Below are 18221 nucleotides of genomic sequence, written 5' to 3' on the forward strand. Positions count from 1 at the left end.
CGCCTCCCGTCTTGACTATTTTAATTGAATACGATAAAATGAAAATTGAGGGAAAGGTCAGTTTCCCTGTGATGTCATAACATTTGCTAGTGTCCACCTTCTGGTCATTATTCAGCACTGTAATTCAGAAATGAAGGCAACCTGACAACCACCTGAAAAAGAGGCATTTAACTGCGATGTGGTCATTCTTTACTTTTAATTTCATCTGTCAGTTCTTGACACAAACGAACAAATATTTACAGATTTTACTAGTATACCCTCATACATGCAATGGCAGTCAAAGAGTCCAAATGTTGAGCAACACTGCCGGGATTTTATGATTTAGTTTATGACACAAAACATCAGTTTTAAAACACTGCTTTTTATCAAATAGTGCAATGACATATAGTCCCGTACATTCACACATCAAGACATGTGACCATGTATTTACAAATATATACACTGAAATACATTGTACAACACGATTCAGTCAATCTGATACCTAAGGCAACTCCACTTTATTGCAGGCCTGCGTGTGTGATACCTGTGAACCCTGACACTATAATCAGAACACTCCTTTCAAATATTACTTAATCTCGATTGAGGACGTGATGATTCCTGCTCATGGAGAACAACCTATGAAATTAAAAAGATGTTCTTTTGTTTCTGAACGTTTGTGTATCTGCCTATAGCGGGTATTGCCTGATTTTTTTAAACACCTGCCCACTACTAACCCTGAATGGATATAGAGATGTGTTGACTGCATCCAGGTGTACAGGATGGTGCTGGCAGGTAGCACGTCCAGTCTGTGTGTAGGCAGCATAGGAGCCCATCTCCATCATGATATCAGGACAAACCCAGATGGTAGTGTAGATGCGGTGGTTAGGATTTAAAACAGTGGCTTTTAATGGTACAATTTGTGTAAAAAAAAAAGTAAATTCTGTAACAGCTTCATTATCACCATTTCCTGGCGCTTCTATCAGACTGATTTTCCCTTTCCATTGTGAGGCAAGTTTTTATTTATTTATTTCTGTAGTAAGAGCAACTGCTGTGTTTTCCGTCAGAACAATGTGCTGAGACTTCATCTCAACTATAAAACTGTTGCATACTGTTAATAACACGCTCCCTGTATTTCATTCCACAAGTGTATCCTGATGCTGTATATTGAGTCATTTCTCTGGATCATAATACCTCTTCTTCATGGCTCGATATTTCCTGAGGAAATAGAGAGCCTCCAGCTCCTTGATGACGAAGTCTCCGCGGGCCACCAGCTTCTTGATCTGTTCTGGGTCTGTCACGTCCTTATTCTTCATGAACGCCGCCTTGAGACGCCCTCTGAAATAGGCTGCGCCCTTCGGGTACTCACGGCCGAGATACAGCATCTTGTGGAGGACGAGACACACATTAAAGCCATTTTGTTTTTACACCAGTGTGCGTGTGTCATTGACCAGTTAACTTACAGTTTTGTAAAGCCTGATGACCTCCCCCCTTAAATTGTTGGCCATGTCAGAATCGAGGTGGCCTCTGACCACTTCTTAAACGAGAAGACGAAGGAAATCGTTCGTTAACAGGGATTACGGTGACAACAGAAACATCATAAGGCATGTGTGAGGGAAGAAAAGAGAAGAGTTGTTAGCCACAAGTCATCGATCCCACTGACATTAACAAGCTACAACTGAACAGCTAGCATGTTTGTTAGCATTCATCATTCACAGACTGTATTTAAAACCATGTTAAGCGACAGATTCATATTTACCCGCGGCGTATTGTTTAGTGGATTTAATCGAAGCGCTGCGATAATGAAGAAATATCTCCCTGTCTTTGTCCTTCCTCTGCCCAAGTGGACAGCCCAGCTGTACACACAGCCGTACGTCGCTCCGTTGTGTCGTAAATAAAAACAGACAACCGCGCCTGCGTGAAAGTTTCCATGGTAACCTAACGCTATAGCGTTTTTCCGTTTTATCATGGTGAGTTTTTACTACTTCTTTGAGCAAGCTACCCATTTTCTTAGCCTGAAATGATGTCATATTGAAATAATATGAAGTATGCTATACTAGAATAAAGTCAGTTGTTACAAAACATTGAAAGTATAGTTAATGACAACGTGTGTATACGAACATACAAGACAGTAAATGCAGCAGCCCAGGGCAGTCAACTGGATTGCGTAGCTTTCATGTTAGCAAGAAGAGTCCTGGCTCTTTCTTTTCTTAATTTTCAAGCTTACTTCTAACCTTTTGACTTGAATGCTTCAAACCCTTATTTAACCTTATCTCTGATTTCTCCTGCGAGTGATAGCCACCCAAGAAAAGAAAGGTATGAGCCAAAGCCAGTCAGCACATTTATAAAGTTTATCTGTGGTGATGGTTATGTAGTTGAAGATGTATGCAGACAGGCACAGAGTGCACCATCCTACTATTATAGTCATTGTCCCTTGTGTGGTTGGCTAACAATAAGTCAGACTTGTATGGTCCCAGTGTTTTTCTCCCTAAGTGAAATAGTGAGTTAGTAAGCTACACGCTGACTTGTAATGTTTTGCTGGTTTCAAGTCATCCAAAAAGCAACCGAAGCTGAGCAAGGCCCAGAAGGCCAAGCTGCAGCAAGAGGAGGAGGAGAGGAGGCTGCGAGAGGAAGGTAACCTGTCTCTGCTCATATCAACTGGGGCAAAATGAGATGCATGTCGAAAGCATTAACATGAGGCGTGAAAATCTGCAGCAAAGTGATGAATAGTCATCTGTCATAAACAGCCTCTGAAAACTACAGGCTGAACAGTATGTGTGCTTTTGTTTCACAGAGGAAGCACGACTGCAAGCAGAAAAAGAAGAGCGGGAAAAACTGGAGAGAGAGGCGAAGGAAAAGCAGCTGGAGGAGCTTGAGTTAAAGGTGAGATGTCCCTAAGAAGTGTAATCAGTGTTAAAGTCATACTAAAAGAGTAAAAGAAAAGATATCTTGTTAAAGTATTACTTTGGTAAAACCGCCTCTCATAAGAACAGGGCTTGAGAAAGAGATTCTGTTATTAAATATGATTACATCTGATATCAAAAATCCATTTTCTGGCAGTAAATATAGTTAAGTATAAAAAAATAAGTAAGTAAAAGATGATTTATATACTGTATACTGTGGGTGCAGCGATTACCTGCTTATTCAGTCATCAGATTAGATAGTCAGCATCTTTCTCATGATTAGAGTAATTGTATTAGAGCCAATAACAGACACAGTATTTATTCACATGTCCTACTTTGCCTCTGATGCAGCATGTACAAAGTAACTAGTGACTTAAGATCTTAGAGAAGTGTAGTAGGGTAAAAAGTATAAAGTTTAACTTTGAATTACATTTAAAATGTACTGGTGTGGAAGTGCAAAGTAACAGAAAATGAAAAATACTAAAGCACAAGTGCCTCAAAATTCTACTCCAGTGAAGTACTAGAGTAAATGTACTTAGTAAAATTCCTCTACTGAATATAATATCATGCACAGACTGAAGACCAGAGCAGCAAATACTGAAACAGACAGCTTTTTGGTGTCTTTAGCATGGACACATTGCTCTGCAGGTTTTTACAGTTGTCTTCTGCTGACAGGACCAAGAGCGCAGAGAAGATGAGCTGAACGAACTCCGCCACCTGCTGGAGAAAAACCATACTGCAGTGATCAAATGGAAGACTGACGCCGGAGAGAGAGAGAAGGTTTGTGTCTTGCTTTTTGTCTGTGTGAGATGTTTAGTGAGAGGGAGAAGCTCCAGGATGCCTGACACATGTATTATTATCAATCAGCTGTTTTCCACAAGCAAACGAGGTAATATAGTGCAAAAACAGACCCCAGCATGAAAAACAAGACTATGAATCAGATACAAAAATAACAAAATGTTACCTGTCTGTCCCTCACCAGACTCAATGGCTACAAATAATATACTCAACACAGAAAAGTCTCACTCAGTGCCTCTAGTAGATCTTCCCTGGCCAATATTAATACACACCATGTTGTTTGTGTCCAGTGGGAGAAATACATGCGTTGTGATGGTACTCCAGACCCAGCGGTGCAGCAGGATATAAACACGTATATGAGCTTATGGCGAGATGACCCAGAGGTCGACATCACCATCGTGCTCAAGCAATGTAACCTCGCTCTACAGGTGTGTATTTCATGGGGAGATGTGGATGTGTCGCACAGTACAGTCAGTGAAGGGTCAAAGCTAAAGTTATAATGATGAGTTAACAAATGTACATAGATAATATTCTCCCAGAGGGAAAAATTGCCCTACTTAATTTAATATTGTACACATTTTATTCAGCCAATGAAGTTACTTAAAGGGTAAGTTCATCCAACAATAAGAATTCAATCATTAGTTCACACTTCTCTCCAGTGCTGTACTGCTCTGATGATACGTGTTCCTTTTTAGATAGAAAGCCTATAAAAGTAATTAAGTCTCTGTGAAAGTAAATGTCGTCCTTCGTAGCTGATCGAGGAGCTGGAGGTTTTGCTAAGAGACGCTACACATCCACAAGAGAGCCACAAGTACCAGGAGGCTCTTATAAATCTGCAGGAGCTAATCCACTCGAAACATCTGCTCACCACTGAGGAGCTCCTCAAGGTAAAAGAATCATCGTCCTACTTGTGTTTACGCACAATGAAGCACTTTGTAACCATTTTGCAAGGTCCAAGGCTCTTAGTGTGATGGTTTTTCTTTTTCGTTTTTTTTTCTAACCCTGCCTGTTTTGTTTTTTTTTTGTGTGGTGTGTCTCCCTGGTCACAGAGGGCCAGTGCCAACATCGACACAGAGACGGGCAACATGCAGACCGTGGTCAAAGACGATAACCTCACTCTGTGTCTCTGGGCCAACTTCAAGAAGAACCCAAGGTCTGTGGAAGAGAGGGCTACAAATACGTTATACAGGAGAGGATATCCAATATTAATTCATTACATTTGACAGAGTATAAAAACTTGATCATACATTCCGCTGAGGGCATCTGTACTTTCTGTGGCCTTAAATGTTAAACGTTTGTGCCAAGTGGCCTTTATAGGTAACAGCGCCTCTCACTGGAACATTTTGTCTCTGGCCCATTCAGGTTTAAAGGGTTAATCTTTGAAGAGGCCGGTCTGGGCTTTGAGCTTCCCAAACAGCTGGCCGTGAGTGATATTGCTGTACGGATCCTCCACACACGTTACGACCACTTGTCCCTGCTGGCCAGGATGGCTCATATGAGAATACATACCCCCAGCCACAGGTACTTATCTGATCGTGCTCTTACACGGAAAACACTGCAAAGAGAATTACAGTGTCCTTCCTCATCTGTTTGCTCCCAGGTCTCTAAAGGGCACTGAGGAGGTTCCAGCAGACGCAGATATGCCCGAGCAGGAGGAGACTAAAGGAGAGGAGGAGGTGAAAGAGGACGACGAGACTCAGCAGCAGAGAGTGGACGAGGAGGTGCAGTCAATCCAAGGGTCTGAAGGGCGGAAGGTAGGATGAAACCAACACCTTGCTGATCTCGTGATGTTTTCATTCTTATTTTGGACGTTTCCCACAGAGCGCAGCCAGTCTACGGTCGGATGGACGAGAGAGCCAAGTACAGACCCAGATGGAGGCACTCGGTGGTAAGATGCCCAGCCTGAATCTCAAAAGACGAAAAGACAACACAATATAAGTCAGACGTCACTCAAAACGATTGACAGGTCTTTTGATACACGGCCTAATAGCATGCGACAACTAACCTGAAGTTATTTGTCCTCAATCGTAGATTTAAATCTGTCTTATAATTGTTGTAAAATGAAGTTAATTCAGTTGAGAAATACAAACAAACCTTTCTCTCTATCTTCTGTTTTTAATCTCCGTAGCTGAGGGTGACTTAACTTCCCCTACAGTGCAGCTGACGGCAAGGTACGACAGTCTCCAGGTGGTGGATTTAATGCAGTACACACCTCTGGGTGGGGTCCTCTACTATGATGTGTTCCACCTCCCACCACAGGCCCACCATGTCCATGGATGGGAAATTAGACAGGTGAAGAGAAGTGTTTCAGTGCTGCTGCACCAGGCTCTGCAGCTAAAGTCCATCTTACTATGTGTCCGCGTGTTAACAGCTGTTGGACGGAGGGCTGCAGGTGTTCCCCTACCCGACGGAGAGGTCTCACTTAGACGACAGTGAAGGGCCCAGCTGCCCTCCAGTTGGTGTAACTGTGACGCTGCCCGACTCGGCCGTCTTCTTGGAGGCTCCCCAAGTGGCTCGCTGGGATGCTGCAGGTAGGGTAGGCAACAACACGTTATATACTGTTTCTGTCATGGAAAGGTGTTTAAAAAAAAGAAGTGGATCGATTAAGGAAAGGAGGGAACCGAAAGGCCACAGGCACTGAGGTGTGTTGTTCATCTAGGGAAGCAGTGGAGGATGGATGGCATCAGTGACGTCTCTTATGATGAGGCGGAGGCCAAGATCTCCTTCATGATGGACTCTTTCCAGCCCATTGCGCTGATGCAGGAAACATACGCAAACTTCCCCTTCCAGAGCTGGGAGCTCAGACCACTGGGCCAAGACTCAGCTCTTTTCACCGTCAACGGGGCACTCATCAAGCTCAGTGTCACGATCCAGGTAAAAGACCGGAGAGAACTGTAACACAAGACTTAATCAGGAGACGTAGCCTGACTGTTACGATGTGTGCATGTGCTTATCTCACCAACAGGGTAATCGGTGTATGTTGCAGTCAGAGCAAGAGAGAGGCCTCTCTCACCTCACAGGGAAATGGATGAGCCGCTCCGCCCTGCAGAGAGCCACGCTCAACGCTGGGATCAACATCTTTGTGAACGAGTACACGGACAAATACGTCAGCGCCTGCGGCAAGGTACGCATCGTTTATGTGTTGGCTTTAAGAAAAGGAAGAACGGGAAGGTTTGGCTTAGTTCTCCAATTATGTGAATGCCAAGTGTTGCAACATAGTGACAGCATGTGTCCACAAATCATTGTTAAGTGTGACAGGCAATTGGAGATGACATGCTATCCACTTCCTTCCTAGCATTGTTATTTTAACGAGTGCAGTGTTTATGCTGGTAACACACCGTCACCACAGTGCCTCCAACTAATACTACATGATATAGGGAGCAGCTGTTTGAATGGCTGCATACTACATACAGTCCACTTTTGAGCATGTATTTTATACAGGCTAAGCTACTCATGACAGAAAAATAATAACAGGAACCCTTATAACCCATCATTTTTTAAACGTAAGAATATGGGAATTTTCTCTTCCTTCAGCCGATTATTACAGTGCAGTAGATGAACATCATTCAATATGAAGTGGCCACAGCATTACTTACTGCCCTGGTTTGTCTCGTCTTCAGGATCCGCTCACAGAACATGCAGCCTACGAACAGATGGCACTCTTTGCCTCCGCTCTTGCTTTCTCTTGGAGCAAGTGGAACTCTAAATGTGGCGCTGAGCGTCTGGTCTTGCAGGTATTCTCATTTATACATACTGTCTATATAAAGCTTAGAATTCTACTCCTTTTCTTTCTCCTAGTGTGGAATAGTCTGAGGAGGGTGTACGCCATCATGTGTCTTGTCAACATGGAGACTTCAGCCACAAATAGATTCATCCTAAACACTTCCATTCTGTGACAATCAGGGGATGTCACTTTGGCGTCCAGGCCTGCTCCACAGCTAGAAGTTTACTGTTCCAACCGGGTGCCCCTAAAATAAGCAGATTTGACATTTACACCTACAGGAACAGCAGTGCATAGATATGATCTTCTCGGAATGAGGAAGAGGGAAGTTAGTATAGTGTCAGTGTAAATATTGAATTCGCTTCCTCTGTTTTTATTGTTTGGACTTCTTCTATTTCCTCTGCCAGGTGTGTGAGCATCTCAGCCCTGCCCCTGTTTCCAAGAGCGAGTGGAGTCTCTACCTGCTGGGTGCTCAGAGGAGTCAGAAGCTGGAAATGACAGAGCGAAGCCAGGCTTTCTCTCCTGACCATTACCCCGGCAGTGACTTTCACTCCACCTTCATCCACATGCTCCAGGACGACATGAGCACTGACGGCCTTGCTAGGACCAGAGAATCCAGTTATCTGTTCGTAGACACCGTACAGAGCCTTCTGTGCTCCACCAGACCCCTGATGTATTCATAGTCTGTATGAAACTATTTTTCTTTTTTTTTTTTTTTAATTAAAGCCATTATAAATACCTGAATGTGAAATATGCATTTGGATGCACACACAAACACATGTCTATTGTAGAATTGGCTACTTTATTTGTGCAAAGTCTCACGCATCTTCTTTGGAACATACAAAAGTGTATGAAGTTGAAAACGGTGACAACCACAGCAGAAAAATTAAAAAAAAAAAAAAACCTTTGGTGATAAAACTGTAACAATGTAGAATTATAACTTAACAAAAATAAACAGATATTCACATCTTTCCACTCAGAACTAACAAACTCATAAATAGATTTCAGACATGGAAGATTTATTACCAGTGTTTATAGACTTAAAAATGATAAAAATGTCCTCTGAGACCCATGAGGCAAAAGGCTGGTAGCATCCGTTTCCTTCAAGTGGATGAAAAGCCACATGGCACAACCGGAGCCCCCGTCTGCGATGTTGGTCCATGGGAATCTGGATAGCGGCCCGCTGCATGACTTGGTGGATTGCTGCCATCATTGTGATGAAGTTGTGACATGATTGGTCGACGCTGTGCCACCTCTGATGACTGGGCATGTCTGATTTGACAGATTGTGTTGGGTCCAAGTTGACAGTTACTCGCAGCATTGGTAGGACAACTGCATCATGATGTGGCATTGTTGAGCAGCCGCTCGAAAACCACCTGTTACTGCTTCTTCTCTTAAAACAGACACACATATACACACAGACTAACTAATTTAGCAAACGTGAAGTGATGCATAAAATCCTCCATAGGGTTAGCTATCCCCTGAGGCCTGGCCTGTGCTGTCAATGTGAGTCTTGTTTTAGGAATCCTCAGGCACCAGTAAACATCCCAACAGCCTCCACTCAGGACTGGTACACTGCATTTCCTTCATCACCACAGTGCACAGATCATTTCTGCAGAGAGCTGATGGGCAGTAACACCATCCACCCTGGATCTCAGGGGCTAGACGGGCGGCTGTCCATTGTGTCGGAGCCCTGCGTAGGGCCACAGCATCTGCTGGATAGTCATCCAGGAGTCCCCGGTCCCCACAGGGGCTGCGTCTACCACCGGCTGCATCACCAGACTGGCCAGCAATGCCAAGAGACCTGCAGGGAAACATTACATTTCACCAGTATTGGGAAATGCTGCTCTGTCAGTGAGGTAGTAGAACACAATCTGAGTTTTATAAAATTTCCAGAAAATGCTGTAATGCTCCAAATCAAATGATTTTTCTGGTCCCAGACGCTTCAAGGCCACCCCTCCCAAATAAGCCCAGTCAGCTCTAAATGGTTCATTTCATCATTTGAATCATCGTGCATCATTTGAAGGCACAGACTCTGAATACGAGCTGTGTGCATTTCCTGCATGGATTAAGAGTTTTAATCATTTTACAGAATCTATATAGCACGTAAACCTGCTTTATAATCCAAAAAGACAGTAAATCTCACATTTCTATCACAGGGAACATTTAAACCCATTCTACGGATAAACAGTGTACCTGCTAGCACCACTACCATGGCCAACCAAAGCCAGAGCCCCCTGCCACCTCTGGCTACTGCTGCTGCTGCAGCCACCCGGGAAGAGGTCAGGCTGTGGGACAGAGAGTGGGCCATTCCCGGGTCTGTAGATGTAGGGCTGGAGCAAGGGCTCGGACTGGAGGTGTGCAACAAAGAGTGAAAATGTTACCACAGGATGGATATAAATTAAATAACAGAGATGGAAAATGAAGACATAAAATATGGTCCAAGGCAAAGCGAGAGATCGTGTTAAGTTCCCAAGAATGACGCATGAGGAAATCACTGAAAACTTTCAGTAAAAACTGTGAGTCATTTTTGGTAACTAATGCAATGGATGGCAGGCAGTGAATAAGCTGCAGCTTGATGCAATCTTAAGTTGGCTTCATTAAAGCACATTCTGCCACCTTTCTCAGACAGTGTCAAAGATGCAAAGCCATTTACATCATCTTCATCAGCGTAATGAACAAGCTGTCGGAAGCACAGTTAATAGCAGCTGGCATGAAGGTGGACTGAGCTTTGACGGGTGAAGCAAAGGCAACAGATAATTTAGGCCTGGGATCCATCAGCAGTAGGAGTGCTGCTTCAAATCACTTTACAGTCATTACGAGAGTCAGTGCAAGGTTTGAAGTGGCCTTTGATTGGCAGCCCCACATCATAAATACAGGCCTTTTGCATGCATTTATTGTGTTTTTGGACGGAGATAGAATCCAGAAGCTCTTCCCACTCTGGACTCTCCTCCCTGCACACTTACAGCATTACAAACAGCTCATCCTGACTCCTGAGCAATGTGGAGGGAGGAAAAGAGGAAAAAGACAGTTCAGAACAACACATGATCCACCAACACAAAATAGAGAAAATAGTCCAAGTGTAGCACTTTACACATATAACCATTATGGTGGCTGAACAGGTTAGTAAATGACAGAAGACTGAGCGCAGTAAAGGTGGATTAGTTATGTTAGACAAATTGTTAGCCGCACACCGCAAATCAGAACTTGAGATCCATGCATGAAACACAAATCAGGTGGCGTCAAGAATCACTTGTCATGCCAACACACACTGATCTCAAGTTACCAGTTAAAGGAAATGATTCACTTCTGGCCCTTACAGTAAAAATGCTCTGATAACATGATTAAAAGCCGCTGAGCCCCCGCAGCAGAGAAGAAGCTAGTCCAGAACACACCCATATAGTGAAAGAGTTTCAGCACCTAGGAGGTTCCATGAACTCACAACTTTCTGAATGACAGGATTTGATGTAGGTGATAATCTCATATCAAATAATTCAGAATGTGTGATTTGCTGCAAGTTAAATAAACAGCTTTGACATTTGAAGGTGTCTCAAAAACCCACTAGAGCAGGAAAGGTGAGGTCTCCAGCAGACACGGTGATATTGTTCAAATTATCCATCAGAGAGTTATTCTTCACCTGGGCAGTGATAGCCAAGCTCAGGGGGGGCACCACCTACAGAGACAAGCTTTGACAGAGAATTCAAATCCATCTGATGTCAAAATAATGAACACATTGATGGCTGGGTGATCTCTGAAGTGGAAAAACACTACAGAAGATAAAATACTAATATCTAAATGGCACTTTGGTACCAGAAACCAGTCTGCAGCTATTGGAACCTCAATTGAGCTAAATGCTGAACTCTTCCACGACTCAGCTAGCCTCTTAGCTTCGCTGACAGAATGTAGGTGCTGCGGTAGGCTAGTGGTGGGTACTTGGATGGACTAACGTCTTGAGGGGCAGAATGAGGGAGGTGAGTTTGCTGCCCAGCTCACTGAGACTGGACCTCCTCCTCTCTACCACCGGCGCCTCCTTCTGTTCATCCTCCGACTGGCAGTCGGTGTTGTCGTAGGCTGTCCTGTTGGCGCGCATTGATCAGGCACTCACAAACACACCGTTCAATTGCACATTCAAGTCCAAGCATGGCCGAGCGACCACAACAACCATGTGCACATGCACACATGCATATTTCATGCGTAGCAAGCATAACATTCGCATTCTGTACACAAACAAATTTTTGCAGAGATATGTGATAGAAACACGTTAAAATCATTTTCTGCAATGAATGCCCAGCAATGCACAGCAATTACATGCTCTGACGATAAATAATGAACCCACAAAGCGATTTCACATTCTTTCAGATATCTGGAAGTGCTTCATTTGTATCACCTAAGCTTCAATACTGGCTTAGCTGGAAAATTAGAACAAATTCCCTTCCCGTCGTCCAAACATTTGAAAGTTATATGATGCAAACAGAAACAAACAAAAATAAAAGTCGACAGTCTCACTTGATGTTTACAGAAACAAAAAATAAAAATGTGCTGATAGGGATTCTGATAAACACTTCCCCATGCGAGGAGGAACCAGATGCATGAAAGATGGCTGCTGGGCGTTTTAATGTCAGCGATCGATTTTAACTCAGTCTCAAAGGATGACATGCTGTTTTGAGTTTGTTTTAGCAGTCTAAGCTTCCACCTTGACTACAGTATTACTGCTAATGTCACAATTACGGATATGAGCAGTTAAAAATGCTTTTTATTTAAGTTTTGTGTTATTTGCCAGGAGAAACTTGGCATTACATACATTTAATCTGACTGGGCACAGAACTTTTGGGAGGGTTAAAAAAAAAAATGATTACCCTGTAAAGTTAGCATTTTAAGAACATATAATTTCGATTCCAACGTGTACTACAAACTGATTCGGAGAGATGTAATCCTGACTAACCCACAGCTGGGCAGACCGTAATCATGTCACACTAGAAAGCATCCATCTTTATGCATCTGGGTCCAGCGTGAAAGGACCTCAGCGACGCAGCCAGCGTGGTATCTTCCTCTTGGCATGTCTTACCCCTTCATCACGAGAGAGGGCTCTTCAGTGTCAACCCAGGCCGCAGAGCTAACAAAGCGCTTAAGTGGGGGGCGCGCCGTGCTCTTCCCTGCCACATTCCTGGAAACCACCGTTATCACATAGGGGCATAACAACAACAACATCCCTCATGTCATGGTACACCACGAGCTCGAGGACGAAAGCCACAGCAAACAAATTCCCACACAGAGAGAATGCTGCTGTGTTTTTAAAAAGGTAGCGTAATGTAAAACAGTCCTTTTAACTTAAGCACACTCTCCCCTTCCCACAACAGCCTACATCTGGCTTCACTTCACTTGACATGTTACAACTCAGGCAGATTGTACACAGACAAATCTACAAAGACCTACCATGGCGATCGCCTGGTCAGCCGCTCCGTTTCAGCCTCGGAGCCGTCCTGTGTTTTGGACTGTGGTGGGAAAAATTAAGATATCAAAGTCACCATCATGTCAACGTGAAGCGCTCAAAACAAGAAACATTCCAAACCTGGATCAGCTTGTCTGGATGCAAACCTCTCCAGTGCAATCCTAACAGCTACCTGCGGTATAAGCCTATCCAACAGGAGTAATGCTTTTCCCTACAAGGATCTCTATAAAGGAGGCTATGAACCGCAACGGTTAAATAGTGCAAAAAGCTCACTGGGTGTCTAAAAATACAAAGTCCATGCTACATGATGTCCTCACCATGTCAAAGTGCATGTTTCCTGCACCGGAGCGGGGGATTGCTGCTATGCTGACCCGCCGGGTTGATGACTTTTTAGAAGAAAAAAAACAACAAACAAACAAACAAACAAGGAAAATAAATACATTTCTTCATCAACACACATGAACACTGATAGCACATCAAACCGACGTGAGTCCTGACTGAAGCAGAGTGATGAGATCTTATATAACCAAGCTGCAGCTGACCTTGTAGTACTGTGATGTTGGCTGTTTCTTGCCACGGAAGTCATCTGAAAAGGGGAAGAGTTTAAATACCTTATATATGTGCTTTGTGGGAGCCCTCAATGAGCATACATATTGACACATACACCCCAATTTAATATGCACACTTGTCATTATGTAATATTGAGCCTCAAAAATGTGGGAGAAACTATGCTTTTAGTGATAGCCACTGATTAACTGAATGGGAGAACAACACTGCAGCTTACATGTCATACCTCTTTCGGTTTGTGAGCCAAACGACCTCTCGTTCTGCATGAGCGTCTCCCTCAGCTCGAGCAGCTCGGCGTGCTCCTTGGTGTACATCCTCCTCAGGTTCTCCACATGCTGGATCATCACCTCCACAGCCTTACCAATGCGACTCTCCTGGTGTTCACAAACACAAGGCTCCATTAAATCATCACAAAGTCACAGGACACCAGAGTTTGGTTCAAACATTCCCACCACAAAATGGTGAAAACAAAAACATACACGTTATCCCACCTGGTGAATCGCTCCCAACATCTCAGAGCGACTGGACACTCTGGTCATTGACTGGATGAGGATGTCCAGGTTCTTCTGGAGCCTCTGGATGATCTCCATGGACTGGTTGTCATCCTCACACAGAGGGATCAGAGCCTGAGAGGACAGAACAGTATTACAACGTCACAGTTAAATTCTTCTGCACACTATTCAAGTTGCAGTTTACATCCATGACTATTCATGGCTTGAACATGAACAGCTACAAATTGTAAAAACCCGGATGCTAGGATATTAGGGCTTAATTTTAAAAAAAAAACCCTGAAGGATTTCCTAAGATATCACAACCACAAGAATGGGACAAACATTTGGACTACAGCCATCTCCAGCGCATAAGCAACAGAAAGGACAAGGAGACAGTTGACAAATTATTAAAAAAATGAAAGGAAAACGGCAAAATATGGATGACTGCACCTGACAGGAAGAACAATTGATGATGATGCCGCCAACAACAACAGCATTAGTAATAGTAAAAATAAATTGTATTTGTACAACTACTCAAGACACTTTGCATGTGAACATAAGAGCAATACACAAGATTGCACAGATGACATAGATTTTCATTTATACTTGATGATGATCTTCATGCAAGACAACTGTCCTCATTTTGTTGGCTGAAACTTGTTCAGACATGTCTTACTTCCATGAAGCAACACCACATACTTCAGAAAATAATGCCAAAACATGCTGTGATTTTCTACACATGTCTAGCATTTTGAGAACGTTCAAAAAAACCTGGAAAAGGTGTTCAGGACAAATTTCAGTATTAAAAAGAGCTGCATTACAAATATTTACCAGGTAATCATCTAAGATGAGAATGTATAAAACAATTATACAGTTTATACAAATCCTTTACATCAGAATAGGATTATTTTGTCAGGGGATTGAGCAAAACAAAGCTGGAGAGCTCTGTGCGTATGCAGACTGACCTGCAGTAAGCCCTGGCAGCTGGACACCTCCCTGCGGACATTCTCCTCAGCCAGGTCTCGTGACCTCTCTTCCAGCCGGAGTCTCTTCTCCAGGGTGAACATGTCACACTTGAAACCCAACGCCAGGCGCTGGAACTCCGTCTGAAAACATGGAAAGGACACTTGACTTGGCACTCACTGCTGGACACATGCTGAATGTGGAATCATATCCCGCCAGCTGCAGGTGAGATCACCATCATTTCCTTGATTGAATAAGATAAGAGCTGTCCCCTGTCAATGACTGCATTGTTGTGCAAATAGTTCAGTTATACCAGATTGATTATGAAACATCTAAACATTTCTGATTTCAGGATACTTTGAGTACAAGCCATTTTCTATTGGCATGTTTTTGTGTTCTTATGCATCTTATGGGTTTCAAAAATGTGTGTATACCTACAAACATGTCAACTCTGATATCTGATAAATACTGTATGTCTGATGGGGTCACACTTCACCTGAGACAAACGGCTGTAATAGATAATAATGACACTTCGTATTTAGGAAAAATTACAGAGAAGAAATTAAAGACTCATTTATGGCTTTAAAAATATACTCTCAAACATATATAATCCTAAAACAATCAAACTGTCCTTAACACACCAGCTGTTCGCATTAATACTGGCAGCTCTCAGATCTGAAAAGTACATACCTCTATTTCCTTGTCACTGGGGGAAAGACTGCAGAAAAAGAGACATCAATCAGGAAAAATCTTACACACAAATAATTCTGTGCTGTGTTACAATGATCGCTTGCTGTCTTACCTGTTCCTGTCTTTAAAGGTTTCACTGGTGTCAGAGATCAGTGATGTCTCAGCTAGGGAAGAAAATAAAAAGGAGGCGTATCATGACTCAACAAATACCTGACGAAATGGTGCAAACACCATTAGAGTACAAGGAGTTGTTCAAAAATGGATTTAAGACAGGTGGTAAATCTATTATGAACATTATATTACACATACATTCCCTTTCAGTGCCCATGCTGGTCTCACTTTGGTCTTCTTTATCCTTGTGCTCCTCGATGGCCTCCATGCAGCTTGACAGCTCCTGCAGGACCCGGACAAACATTACTGCCTCCTTCTGCTCCTTCTCCCCCTCCTGCTCTCCTAACTCTGATCCCACCATGCTCGCATTTCCCTCCAAATCCATATTGTTCCCTTCACTCCCTCCCTTCTCACAGCTCCTCTTCAATAGTTTTTACATAACAAAGGTGACATGTGAAGATTCAAAGCAGCTGGCAGTGTAGCTGCCTCTTGATTCTAAATGATCTGATTCTGAGTGGAGCTAAAATGAAAGAAGGAACTCTCCCTTGCGCTCTCCCTCTTTTATACACACACAAACACACACTTGCATAGCTGGAAAGACAGCATTTCATGGTGAAGTAAGATACCAATGCACCAAGTCATCACTGTCAAAGACATTTCATCTTAATGACACCAGATCCACTAAATATGAGCCCAGTGTTTCACCAAACTTACTACTTTCAGGTTGGTTTAAGTTAAGTTTAAACAACGTTTAATAAACTTTAGTGTTGACGGAAACAAATCGTAGAAAAACAAATCTTAAATAAAAATGATGGATTATGGCAACAAAAAAAAACTGAACCTAAAGTGACTTGTACATGTACATTTGTAATTTAAAGAGTAGAGATCGCCATTTTAAACCCTTTCAGTGGTTTGTCTGTGTTACATAACACCTGTTGCAAACGCCACCATGATCAGTTATGTGTCCTCCCAGAGCCTAAATGAAAATACACATTGACTTAGCTAGAAAGTTTTATTTAAAAACAGCCAGCTCATATAAAAATAAAAGTCAGTAAAATAGTAAAAACTACAGTAGAATGATCTACATATAAGGAGTGATCAACTCCAACAGCAATCAAGCCAACAACTTTAACTTCTTGTCACCATTAATATGTACAAATACTAATCCGGCAGTCGAGTGGGAGTAGAGCAGGTCTTACCAGTTCCCTCTTATTTTTGCCACAGAGGAGGAGGGCGTCCTTTTTAGCCGTTGAAGCCTGTGAATGGCTGGGGTCAGAGGTGATGCTGCCCATGCCACTCCCTGATTGGCTGCCATGTATGAAGGACGACCGGGACTGTGGAGAGCTGCCGTCAGAGAAGGTGGTCGCTCCGCTGCTGGTGAGCTGCTCTGTCCCTGTGAGGGAAGAGTTGGTGTGTGGGTGGGCAAAGTTGCACGCAGATAAAAGAAGGCGTAAATAAACAGTTTCGAAATATCAGGCTCTCTCTTTCTCTCCTTCCTGGACACAGATTTGAACATTTTTCTTCCCACCTTCCATGCTGGCGGCTACTGTTGGAACCTCAGCTGTGCTGTCCTGCACACTCTCCTCTTCTTCCACCAACACAGGTAGCAGACACGTGCTGGAACACATACAGTTCATCTTTACACAAAAGCATTTACTACAGCATTCACAAATCTAATCAAATCTTTATGTCGGTAAAAAAAAAAATATGCAGATTCAAAAAAAGCTCTCTCTGTGCAGAAATCACTGAAATCTTCAGGAGTTATTACTGCTGCTAGAAAGTAAAGCAGCGTTGTAACTTCAGCTAACAGTTGGTGGTAAAACACTCACCTGTCCTCCGCTGCTGATCTGTCTGCCGACTGGTCCTCGCTCAAGCTCTGAGATGGACAAACATAAGGGAAGAGAAGGAGGGAGGGGGTAAGAAAATGACAGACGGACTTGCTGCACAGATTTCTACCCTGCGTTAAAACAGATGGCCAATGATTAAAGACACCCATACATCCACATACATGTAGCGTACCTGTCCCATGGCAGTGAAATGCTATCTAAGCTGTACAGTAAGAGTGTGGATGAGAAAGATTGGGCTGATTCCTTATATAATGTGGAGCTTCATAGAGAGCCCTGCAGCTCTTTGAGTGTGTGTGTGTGTTGCTGAGAGGGGTGCTCAGAGAACACGTTAACACTGGCACAGTGCTAAGTAGTGGAGGCGGGCAGCGTGCATACACAGTTGTGTGAACACACACACACACACAATGGAGCAAGGTGAGCAGATAGAGCAATGCAATGGGATATTGTGTAATAAGTCTGCATAATATCCGTTTTGACAGTGCTCGGAATAGGTGAGAGCTGCCTCACCATTTTCTAAATACAAAACCTGAGACTTGAATGCCACTTTATATCCCTGGGCCTCATTTGTGATTTTGATTTATGTTCCATTTTGAACATGATGAAGCGGAAAACCATGTCATAGTTATTTACAAAAGCTTACTTTACTTGGAAATGATCTCATCTCAAAGCAAAGTCAAGACTTCACTTCAGTGACTTTCCTGTTGG

At 43.1% G+C, this 18221-nt stretch overlaps 3 protein-coding genes across 15 annotated transcripts in view; 1 reads left to right on the forward strand and 2 right to left on the reverse strand.

Annotated features, from left to right (window-relative positions):
* Positions 1-177: 177 nt before the first annotated feature.
* lyrm5a (LYR motif containing 5a) lies at positions 178-1873 on the reverse strand. 2 transcript variants are annotated; one of them, XM_037120882.1, is made up of 3 exons: positions 1736-1873; positions 1440-1513; positions 178-1361 (listed from the first exon to the last, which is right to left on the reverse strand). In XM_037120882.1, exons 2-3 carry the CDS (start codon positions 1482-1484, stop codon positions 1149-1151), a joined length of 258 nt encoding a protein of 85 aa, XP_036976777.1. In that variant the 5' UTR covers positions 1485-1513; positions 1736-1873; the 3' UTR covers positions 178-1148. The 2 variants fall into 2 exon arrangements, with proteins under 2 accessions (XP_036976777.1, XP_036976778.1); XM_037120883.1 differs by having other exon boundaries at positions 1440-1510; positions 1736-1859.
* A 14-nt stretch (positions 1874-1887) lies between these two features.
* On the forward strand, positions 1888-8138 carry cfap94 (cilia and flagella associated protein 94). Of its 2 annotated transcripts, XM_037120872.1 has the most exons (17): positions 1888-1946; positions 2275-2292; positions 2526-2610; positions 2771-2859; positions 3555-3659; positions 3968-4105; positions 4430-4564; positions 4727-4830; positions 5040-5198; positions 5278-5431; positions 5499-5565; positions 5806-5969; positions 6049-6208; positions 6337-6551; positions 6643-6801; positions 7298-7411; positions 7806-8138. In XM_037120872.1, the coding sequence occupies exons 1-17, from the start codon at positions 1944-1946 to the stop codon at positions 8079-8081; spliced, it is 2145 nt and encodes a 714-aa protein (XP_036976767.1). In that variant the 5' UTR covers positions 1888-1943; the 3' UTR covers positions 8082-8138. The 2 variants fall into 2 exon arrangements, with proteins under 2 accessions (XP_036976767.1, XP_036976768.1); XM_037120873.1 differs by lacking the exon at positions 2275-2292 and having other exon boundaries at positions 1889-1946.
* A 43-nt stretch (positions 8139-8181) lies between these two features.
* LOC119032085 (lymphoid-restricted membrane protein) overlaps positions 8182-18221 on the reverse strand; it is a 33603-nt gene continuing 23563 nt past the window's right edge. For 7 of the 11 annotated variants that reach the window (XM_037120865.1, XM_037120866.1, XM_037120864.1 and 4 more), the window contains 16 exons: positions 17499-17545; positions 17198-17286; positions 16869-17062; positions 15868-15952; positions 15671-15722; positions 15559-15586; positions 14871-15011; positions 13906-14040; positions 13641-13788; positions 13390-13433; positions 13165-13233; positions 12832-12890; positions 12464-12562; positions 11346-11474; positions 9595-9749; positions 8182-9202 (listed from right to left, as the gene is read on the reverse strand). In XM_037120865.1, the coding sequence (XP_036976760.1) occupies positions 9060-9202; positions 9595-9749; positions 11346-11474; positions 12464-12562; positions 12832-12890; positions 13165-13233; positions 13390-13433; positions 13641-13788; positions 13906-14040; positions 14871-15011; positions 15559-15586; positions 15671-15722; positions 15868-15952; positions 16869-17062; positions 17198-17286; positions 17499-17545 (1617 nt within the window). In that variant the 3' untranslated portion in view covers positions 8182-9059. Of the gene's footprint in view, positions 9203-9594; positions 9750-10364; positions 10392-11345; positions 11475-12463; positions 12563-12831; positions 12891-13164; positions 13234-13389; positions 13434-13640; positions 13789-13905; positions 14041-14870; positions 15012-15558; positions 15587-15670; positions 15723-15867; positions 15953-16868; positions 17063-17197; positions 17287-17498; positions 17546-18221 lie in introns of all 11 variants that reach the window. The other 4 variants (XM_037120868.1, XM_037120867.1, XM_037120869.1 and 1 more) reach the window with 4 other exon arrangements.

Source organism: Acanthopagrus latus, chromosome 14 (assembly GCF_904848185.1).
Source record: "Acanthopagrus latus isolate v.2019 chromosome 14, fAcaLat1.1, whole genome shotgun sequence".
In the NCBI taxonomy this organism is placed as follows: domain Eukaryota; kingdom Metazoa; phylum Chordata; class Actinopteri; order Spariformes; family Sparidae; genus Acanthopagrus; species Acanthopagrus latus.

What these genes read in the sequence shown, in the direction of transcription:
- lyrm5a (XM_037120882.1), bottom strand. Translation starts at nt 1,484, where the DNA reads ATGGCCAACAATTTAAGGGGGGAGGTCATCAGGCTTTACAAAACT. An exon ending in TCATCAGGCTTTACAAAACT is followed by an intron (nt 1,362 to 1,439) that starts GTAAGTTAACTG and finishes GTCCTCCACAAG; the next exon opens with ATGCTGTATCTCGGCCGTGA.
- cfap94 (XM_037120872.1), top strand. An exon ending in AGCTCAGTGTCACGATCCAG is followed by an intron (nt 6,552 to 6,642) that starts GTAAAAGACCGG and finishes TCTCACCAACAG; the next exon opens with GGTAATCGGTGTATGTTGCA. An exon ending in CTGAGCGTCTGGTCTTGCAG is followed by an intron (nt 7,412 to 7,805) that starts GTATTCTCATTT and finishes TTCCTCTGCCAG; the next exon opens with GTGTGTGAGCATCTCAGCCC.